This window comes from Taeniopygia guttata, chromosome 2, assembly GCF_048771995.1.
Source record: "Taeniopygia guttata chromosome 2, bTaeGut7.mat, whole genome shotgun sequence".
NCBI lineage: Eukaryota > Metazoa > Chordata > Aves > Passeriformes > Estrildidae > Taeniopygia > Taeniopygia guttata.
This window is the reverse complement of record NC_133026.1, coordinates 73,321,000-73,331,227: the sequence shown is the minus strand read 5'-3', so window position 1 is coordinate 73,331,227 and position 10,228 is coordinate 73,321,000. Positions and strand designations below refer to the sequence as shown.

Here is a 10,228-nt window from a genome sequence, read left to right as displayed (position 1 = left end):
TATGCATGGAGACAGAGGGCCGAGCTGTCCTGTACCCACCCTCCTGCTCTTGGCCCGCTCAGCCGGGCTCTGAAATGCTGGAGACAAAATGCCGATTGCCAAACAAAAGGTCAACTTATTGCCAGAGTCAGCATTTCTTTTTTGCTTTTTGTCTTCCTTTCTTCCTCCTTTGAGATATCAAACAAGGTTTCCGACTTCCACCTCTTTCCAGGGACGGGAGAAGCACCACCTACGGAAGACAGAACGCTACGCAACCCAACGCCCTGCCTGTGCTCAGCCCGCCCCCGGCTCGGCTCTGCCCTCACGCTCGCCGCTGCGCTGCGGCTGCGTGCGGAGAGAAGGCTCCGCCGGTGGTGCGTGCGCAAGCTGTGCGCGTGCGCAGCAGCTGGGACGCCGGACCGCGGAGTGGGGTTGATGCTGGCATGGCGGAGGCGCGGCCCGGGTCAGGTGAGCGTGGCTGCCGCTCTGGGGCAGGGGGACTGAGGACCGGGACTGCAGGATTGGGTGGGTTTAGTGAAGGGCAGGAGCAGTCATCACTGACCAGTGATACTGGCGGGTAGGAAGTCGCGCCGGGGCGGTCGCCATTGAACGCTGGCTTGTCGAAGGGCGCGGGCTGCGGCACCACCTGTTGCTGCTGCCCCGTCCCTGCCCGGCTGGCCTTGGCGGTGCCTGTGGCGCTTAAAATGGCTGGGCTCGCCTGTGCCGCAGGGCCCGCTTGGAAGAACTTTGCCCGAGGAGGAACGTGCTTGTTCCTGGTATGGGACAAACGAATGTAACGTCTCTGGTAACACCAGAGAAAATACATAAAGAAGAACTTAGTTATTGGAAAACCTGTTTGTCTCTGCCCACCTATGTCCTTGAAACCCAGGTTTCAGGCAGCCCACACAGAGCAGTGACAATGACAACGTCTTAGGCCTACGAGATACTGTAAAGCCGCGTCTTTTTGAGGGGGTCTCAGAGGGATCTCTGAGTAGAAGTCTTGGACATGCAGGAGGTTACTGCTTAGAGTAGGTGCTACGTGTTTTGAGGAATCTAGGCAGGGCCTCACGGATGGAAAGCGTCTTAGATACACGGCCTGGACCGGGATTGAGTGCAACATGCAAGAAAAGATTTTTCCTTTTGTTTTGCCGTGCGTGCTTGTATGATGCAGGTTCAGATTAACTTTAGTTTTTTGGTTGTGATTGCTGAGGAGTGGGGAGGAAACCTTTCAAGATCGATATTTCAGACTTGCATTTAATGATTTATCCTGTATTCTGGATACTTAACAATAGAAGAACTCTTATGTAATTTTGTCATGAGTATGTATCTAGAAATAACAGTGTTGCTGAGAGTAATCAATGACATTTAGTTTTTTCATCATGTTGCTTAATTTTACTGTAGTGCAGTAGACCTCTGGTAATCAATGTCACATTGAGGTCAGTTGATGAGCCGACTAATTTCATTGTTCATAGTTGTTGGATTCCTGTGAGGGGAAATCCTGGACTATTGTGTTTTGGGTGAAGAAGAAAGTATCATTCTCTATTTTTGCAGCATCCTGATGTTAATTCAGGTGAAGATTATCTACAGCAAATGTTCTTAATAGCATCCCCTGTTCTTGGCAGCCTGCCTATCATGATGGAGAAGTTACAGGAGTTCATTTTTTGGTGGTGTGAGAATGAATGGGTCCACTGACAGCCTTGTCAGAGGTGAAATGGCCTGGGATGTGGTACAGAGAGCAGGGACATAGTAAAGCTGATGCAGTCAATTTTTTTCTTGTCTTTTATATTTTATGCTGTCAGGCTGTGGGTCAACTCTGATTTTGAAATCTTTTTGTATAGTATATATGTATTGGAATAAAGTGTCTTAGATATACTGGGCTAAAAATTGCAAAGCAGTAAAGTCTGGATGGGGCGCCATTTCTACACTTGTCTTATAATAAGGCATAACAAAGTAGCACAGACATTGTATTTGGGATTAAGTTCTGGAGTTGGGTCATTTTTTGTGCTCTCAAGAAAAATCTCATAGGTAAGTTTTGAGTTGTACATGTGCAGTATTAGAATGGAAACTGGATTTTGCACTGCAACTTCATGGATGGAGCAAGTGTCTGATTTTGAAAGCTTATCATTGAAAGATGTTTCTGCTCTCAGAGTAGAACAGGGGGTTGAAGAGTGACAGTTTTGGGTCACTAGAGATGTGCTGCTAATCCAAGACATTTTGTCAATAGTGAAGAATTATTGAGACCCGGGAAATGACAAAGAGGAAAAAATATAAGCAGCAAGGCAATTGTATAATAATTGTTCACATTGATGCATCTTTCTAGTTTCAGTCCCTGTGCACCTACAAGGGCCAAATGTATTGTATTTAATAGCTGTTAATGGATTTTTTTCTCATCAGTTGCTGTAATTGCTGTTGAATGTAGTTTTGGTTTTTTGCCATCACAGTGGCAGCTGAGTGTTATACAAGGTACAATGCGTCATTAAGCTGAAGATAATCAGGGAATTGCTATAAAACATTGCCTGCCCACTGTAAGGGAGAAGAAGAAAGTGAAAACTTAAAATGTTGTTTTCATATGCAAAATCTATTCTGTAGTAGGTCCTTTTGTTAGGATAATGAAATTACTTACGACGAAATCCTGCTTTCAAATTCTCTCACATGTCATCTTGAAATGGGCTGGCTAAAACTTTAAAGTTCCATTTAAAGTCTAGATGCACTGAATTGGACATGAAACGACAATATCAAAAAAGACAATAACACCACACTGCACCAATATACACAGGGCACTAGCTAGCTGGAAAATAGCTTCGCAGAAAAGGTGAGATGAGGCCACCTCTGGAGCACTGTGTCCAGTTCTGGGCTCCTTGTGTACAAGGAGGTCATGTACATACTGGACTGAGTCCAGCAAAGGGCCATGAAGATGGTTAAGGAATTGGAGCATCCCTCACATGAGGAGAGATAGAGAGAGCTGAATATGTTTACTTGTAAGAAGTCCCAGACAGTAGTGCTGTGTACAAATACTGAAAGGGTGGGACTAAAGAATATGGAACCAGATTCTTCTTAGTGATATTAAATTAAAGTGATAGTAAAAGGGTTTTAAAATCATGGGGATTTAGGGTTAACAGGAAAAATAAGCTTAGTAGGCCCTGGAAAAATAAATACCCTAAGCACATGAAGAACTTGTACTTGCTAGAACTGCACCTGGGTAGCTAGTACATGATAAATTATATAATTGTTAGATGTGATTATTGTTTAGTAATTAAATTTAATTACTGTTTAATCATAAGAATAATCATGAGAAACTGTGGTCAGGGACCTAAGAAAGATCACGAGAAACTCATGTCAATGTATACAATAGAACAATATAAGTTTAATAATTAATATGTAAGTTATATAATGATAGAATATGAAATACGTTCAGCTCGAAAGCCATGTTGGAGTCAGATTTGGGTTTGTACCCCTGATTCCCAGAGCTCTTAATAAAAGCACCTGCATATAATCATATCCCGTGATTATGTGTGTTCTGGAATGCTAACAAAAGGACAAGGGGCTACAGGTACAAAACATACAAAATTCTAGCTGAACACAAGGAAAAGCCTTCTTACTGCGAGAATGATAATAACACTGGAATGGTTTGCTGAGAGAGGTCATGGCCTCTCTGTCCTTGGAGATACTCAAAATCCAGCTGGTCACAGTTATGGGCAACTGACCCCTTTTGGGCAGAATTTTTGGACTAGATTATCTACAGAAGTCTCAAAATGAGCCATTCTGTAATTTTATGATTAGGCTGGTTTTGCATGTTACTCTGTAGTAATTTCTGGCAAGTGTTGTTGGAAGGGAGTGTATATTTTATGACATGAGCTAATACAGTTGAAATAAACAATGAGTTTTGGGCATGCAGATTGTTTTGCCTGGAAATGGGTTGCACTGCTTGAGTTGTTAAGCCTGAAACAATGTAACTCGTGTTTAGGAAGAAATTCAACATTTTGTAAATCTGTGTCATCTTGAAAATGATAAGATGCTGTAGGTGAATGTATAAAGTGATCAGAGAAGACAGAAAATGTAAACTTGGTAGTTGGTTTAAAGCTTCCAGTGCTATGGGGAAAGCCTTAGATTTCCATAATCGACCATTAATTTTTTGTTTGTTTTTTTTGGTTTTGTTTGTTTGTGGGGTTTTTTCCTTTTGTTCTTTTGGGTGGTTGTTGTACTGTTTAATACAGGCATTTTAAGAGCTGCAGGGAGTGTCTTCTATGTTAACTTGCACTTTGTGTGCAGATAAATCATCTCTTGTCTGGATATATGTAATGTTGATGCAAATAGATTGCTGTGTGCACATTCTACTGTCATCTACCTTTAGGTGAAAGAATAGGTTATTTGAATTGCTTTAAAAATAAAGGCATCCATCGTGAAAAATTAGCATTGTATTATAGGTGAGAGACAGTATATAAATAGAACATCTATTGATAAAATATTCTGAGTGGAAAAGGACTCATCAAGAGTCATTGAGTCAAATACTTGATATCACTCAGGACAACCTAAAAATTAAATATCTAAGCACATTATTAAAACAGTTCTTGAATACTAAAAAACTTGGGGTCATGACCAATTTCCTATAAAGCTTTCTCCAATACTTGACCAACCTTTATTTGAAGTTTTTCCTGACACTCTCCAATCTGACCTCTCTGTGACCAAGCTTTAAGCTTTCTTTCACTTTCTATCACTGGCCACTGGGGAGAAGAAATCAGCAACTGCTCTTCACTTCCTCTCATGAGAAAACTGTAGGCAGCAATAAGGTCACTCCTCAGTCTCCTCCAAGCTCAACAAAGATAGTATTTTCAGCTTCTCGTGTAATTTAGTCCTTTTACCATCTTTGTTGTCCTTCTTTGGACACACCTAATATTTTCATATCCTTTTTGCATTGTGGAGCTAAACACACAGTACTGAAGAAACTGTTTTTGCACAGAGTGCAAGACACTGGCTGAATTTATGGGTATCTCATTAAGATCTCATTAAGAGCAGTCAGTTTAAAGATGTCTGATATCTATTTAGAAAGAATTGTAATAATCAGTATTGTTTGTTTCCTTCCAGTTTTATACTGATAGGAAGGAAGGAGAAGGAAGGAAATCAGTTCTGAACTAATTTCAGAAGGAAATCAGTTCTTCCTGTCTAGGAATTAAAGCTGAATTAATTTAAGAATAAAGAAGCACTAAGTCTGAAGCCTAAGGGGCTGTTCTGTGGACTATTATATTTTTAAAAATAATTTTGTCAATATATTTTTTCTCTTATACTTGTTTTTAATTATGAACTTCATATAAATTAAAGTAAATTATGTAATGGTTCTTAAAAATCTAATTGAATATAGCTTCCTGAAACTGTTCTAAAATTAGAACTTAGGCATAATGTCATTAAGTGGCACCTTCAAATGTCATGTATTCATAAAAAGTACCTAAGCTGTTGGATGTACTGTTTCCAAGAAAAGGGTCTGTTTTTGAAGATGAGCTTGTACTTATTAAAATGAGATGAGTACTTATTATTTTGCCTCTTTTTTTTAATGGGTTCTTACCAAATTATTTTTCTGAAATATAGTTTACAAGGATAACCTCTTTGCCAGGGCATTCTGTCTCTGTTAGTAGTTAATGTTGAAGGGGTTTAATGCATGAAGCCATATTGTTTTCATATGCTTCATTCTAATTCTAACCCAAGTTCCTAGGGATGTTAAAATCATAGAATCATAGATTGGCTTGGGCTAGAAGGGACCTTAAAAGTCATTTAGTTTCAACCCCCTTGTGATGGGCAGGGGCATCTTCCACAAGACCTGCTTATTCAGAGCCCCATCTAGTGCGGACTTGAACACTTCCAAGGACGGGACCGCTGCTTTGGGCAACCTGTTCCAGTGCCTTACTACTTTCACAGTAAAGATTTTCTTCTTTATATCTAACCTAAATCTCTCTTCTTCCTGTTTGAAGCCTTGTCCTGTCCCTACATGCCTGTGTAAAAAGTCTCTGTCCATTTTTTTTTTTGTGGGCTCCCTTCAGGTACTGGAAAGTTGCACTTAGGTCACCTTGGAGCCTCTTCTCCAGGTTGAACAAATCCAATGCTCTTAGCCTTTCCTCACAGGAGATAGGCTCCATCCTTCCAGCCATCTTGGTGGCCTCCTCCAGACTTGCTTCAAATCAACAAGTTGATGTCTTCCATGTGCTGGGGACTGCACTGCTAGATGCAGCACTCCGGGTGTGGAGAACTCAAAGCAGAGTAGAGGGGATGAATCAACTTATGTGACCTGCTGGCCACACTTTTGATGTGGCCCAGGGTGCAGTTGGTCTTCTGGGCTGTGAACACATGCTGTCGGGTCATGTCTGTCTGTCACTCACCAAGTCTTCTCAGCAGGACTGTTCATCCCCCAGCCATTCTTGATACTGGGGGTTGCCCTGACCCAGGTGCAGCACTTTGCCCTTGGTTTTGTTTAACCTCATGAGATTCCTGTGGGCCCACTTCTTGAGCTTGTCCAGGTCCTTCAGGATGGCATTCCATTCTTAAGCTGTGTCAATTGCACCACTCAGCTTGATGGCATCTGCAAATTTGCGGAGGGTGCAATGTATCTCTTTGACTATATAATTAATGAGGTTATTAAACAACGGTGGTTGCAATACAGACCCCTGAGGGACATCACTTGTTGCTGAAGTCCATCAGGACTCTGAGCTGTTGACCACTACTCTTTGGATGTTACTTTCTAGCCAGTTTTTTGTCTGCCTAATAGTACATTCATCTCTCTGATTGAGAGAGTAGGATGTTGGGGGAGACCCTATCAAAGTCTTTACAAAAGTCCAGATAAATAATATCTGCAGCCCTTCCCTTGTCCACTTATGCAGTCACTCCATCATAGAAAACCACTATGTTGGTGGGACTTATCCTTGGTAAAGCTGTGCTGACTGTCTCAAATCACCTCCCTGTCCTCCATGTGCCTTAGCGTAACTCCTAGGAGCATCTGTTCCCTGTTATTCTCAGGCATAGGGGTGAGACAATACAGAAGTTTTTTCTAAGGGTACTATGATATTCTGTGTTTATTTTTTAGAAATACAGGCTTGACTTTAGCTTTCGGGCACCCCTTTTACTGTTAATTTTTGTGTATGTATGTATAAGCATGTCAGACACAATTTCAGCCAGTGTCAGCTACTTATTATTACACTTGTACATTTATTTTGCAGTTTCTTGTCTTGACAGACAGAAATCAGTTTTAGTAGAATGCACCACTCTGGAATTTTCTTCATTATGTAGAAGCTGACAGCAAGAATAGGAATCTTATTGATGTAAAAAGTTATAATTAATTATTCATATTTTGGAGATGCTTTTAAATATTTGAATCCCTTCTCATTTTTTTCTGCAGATTTTAACAGATTATTTGAAAAGTGCTCTCAAAATATTACTTCCACAGTTTCATTTCAAATCCTGGTTAGATTTCTTGGAGGCCATGCTCAAAGGTCAATCTGACTGTAATTCCTTCATTCGTTTTACATACCGCATCTCATAACCAAAGAAAGAGTGGTCTTTAAAAATAGAATATGCTTTTTAGAGGCAAGCTCTGTGGGTTCTGCAAAATCTGTTTTTATTAAACTTTATCTATCCATCAGACTTTAGAGTATACAAAAGAAAAATTAAAACAGCTAATAAAACTGATTGTTTCAAATAAGGTTTGCATGTAATTGTAGGATTGCATTCTGTTTTCAGATCAGAATGTGTGAAACTTAAGATGTCTATACTGAGTGACTGCCATTAGCATTATAGTGCATAGTTTGCAAACGTACTGCTCTTTATTAGTGATAGGAAAGAAACTGGCTTAACACTGGGGAAACTGGAAGTAAGCGTAGCTGTATAAAATAAAATGGACAACTTTACATTTGCAATTCTTTGCACAGGATACATATGCTGAGAAAAATAGAATGTTTCTAGGGAAGATGCTTTCAGTCCAGATTCTTTCATACGTATAAGCCTAATGCTGGTGCCTACTAGGGTTCTGCAGTCCTAATGATAGAATAATTCAACTGGAAGGGACCTACAATGATCATTGAATCCAGACCTGACCACTTCAGGACTGACTAAAAGTTAAAGCATATTGAGCGTGCTGTCCAGTTGCCTCTTGGACACTGGCAGACATGGGGTATTAACTACCCTTCTGGAAAGCCTGTTAAAGGTTTTGATTGTGATAAATGGATGTGATTCGTGCTAATAAAATTGTAATTATCAATATTTTTGATAATTATTATATCAATAATTTGGGAAAATAATAAGAAAAAGTATATGTGATCAGTATGAAAGAGCAGGAGGGTTCCCTTACAGATGATTCTTGTGAGAAAATGGATATAGACTGTAAGGTTGGAATAAGCAGATTATCCAATAGTAGAAATGGCCTTGAGGATGAAAAACTCCCAACAGATAATTGGCAGAAGTCAGGAACTGATTCCCAAACCAAAATTGGCACCAACTGAAGTTAAGACAACTCCCAGAGCAGGATCGACCTTGAATATGAATAAAGTTGGGACCGTTCCAAACAGGGAGTCTAAAATAGTGGTCTTATCTATGCAATAAATAAGGCTTAATTGGGACATAGTTATATAACACTAAGCTTAATGCACATGCACCACCTGTCAGGTTATGCAGAGGACATGTGAGGAAGATCTTTGGCCTTCCTCCAAGAAGACCCCCAAAGAGATCAGAAGACCCCATAGCAACAATGGGAGCATGCACTGTGCAGTAGAATGATGTAGATTTCAAGAATTGGAAATAAGAGGAGATTTATGGGAAACTAATAATGAATATGTATTAGCACACAGTATATAAGTTGTGTTTGGATCCTTTTGCCTTTTGTACGTGAGTTAGGGTGGGAAGCCCTCAGCATACCCTGATCAATCGGTTTTTGCTTATGCTTTATCCAAACCACTGCCAAATATCTTTTTGTAACTACTGAATTATATTTGATCGAATTATTTTACCTCAATGAAAACTGCTAAATTTTAAGTTTGTGATATATTAAATTAGACATATGGGACCTCATTCATAACATGACCATGCTCTTGGCAAAGAAATGTCCCCTCATGTTGCGTCTGAACACCTCCCCGCCCCTCCTCCTTTTCTCTCTGGGGGGGAGGGGGGTCACAGTTTTGGACTACTCCCACATGTGCTGGCACTAGGTATTGGGAAGAAAAGATCAGCCTCTGTGTCTCTGTGTCTCTACTTTTTTTGCCTGTGCTACTTTTGCTTTTTTGCTGATTCTTAATTCGGTCTTGAGCTGTTTTGAAGACCAGACTTCTGTCTGTTTTTTTCATTCTATTGTCTCAAAATCAGGTTAGTATTTCAGCTTGAAAAACCCCAAACTATTTGAATTTGCCATTTGTATCTAGTTTATTTATAACATATAATACTGCGTAGGGTGCATATAATATTATATAATATACTATATTAATAACATATACTATCTTGTAATGTAACATTGTAATGTTAATATATATGGATATAGTAAATATAGATAATATTAAATTATATATATTATATAAATAATATATAATATAGTTTTTGCAAAGACAAAAATCCCCAAAGTAATTTCAACTGCTCTTTAAAAACAAAAGTATGAATTAGGCAATGTGGTTAAAACATCCTGAAATGTAATTTTAAAATCTTAATTTTTATTAAGGTTAAAGCTTCACTTCCACAAAGTTGTATGTTACAGTTTTTTCCTTTGGCCGCCAGCTTCACATTGCAGCTGTGACCATTCCTAGAGGGTTTGAAAAAACCTTTTTTCATTTGAAAGCAAATTAAATTCACTGAGAAAAAAAGGCATGTTAGCGCCTTGAAATGTTCTGGTTTATTCTTCTCTTCAAAATGTTGATTTCCACAATCTTTTTTGAAAAAATAGTAGGTAATTCAGGAGCCTAGATTCTATTAGCATTTTGGAGAGTCTTTTGATCTAAGGCATGGCCTAAGTGTTTGATTATCTCTTTTAATTGTTATGAACCAGGAACAAACTGCGATCTATCCTACCATATGAGGCAACCTATCCAACCAGTAAAATGAGATCCATGAGATCTCCATGAGATTTTATTAACTTCTTTTTTTTTACATTACTGTGTAAAATTTAACCAATCTGCCACAGCCAATTAAACTATCCTTGATACTCACTAATAATTTCTGTTGCAGGCAGGCACTACTGTCACAATGTTACAGGAAATTGAGGGACATAGGATTTCTCTTTTCTTTTATCTAG

At 39.4% G+C, this 10,228-nt stretch overlaps 1 protein-coding gene across 5 annotated transcripts in view; it reads left to right on the top strand.

Moving 5' to 3' along the window:
* The first annotated feature begins 212 nt into the window (after positions 1–212).
* NFX1 (nuclear transcription factor, X-box binding 1) overlaps positions 213–10,228 on the top strand; it is an 88,314-nt gene continuing 78,298 nt past the window's right edge. For 2 of the 5 annotated variants that reach the window (XR_012053961.1, XM_072924223.1), the window contains exon 1: positions 277–447. Coding sequence is in view for 4 of the 5 variants with exons in the window: in XM_072924223.1 (XP_072780324.1) it covers positions 423–447 (25 nt within the window). In the remaining variant the exon portion in view is untranslated. Of the gene's footprint in view, positions 448–10,228 lie in introns of all 5 variants that reach the window. The other 3 variants (XM_041714620.2, XM_041714618.2, XM_072924224.1) reach the window with 3 other exon arrangements.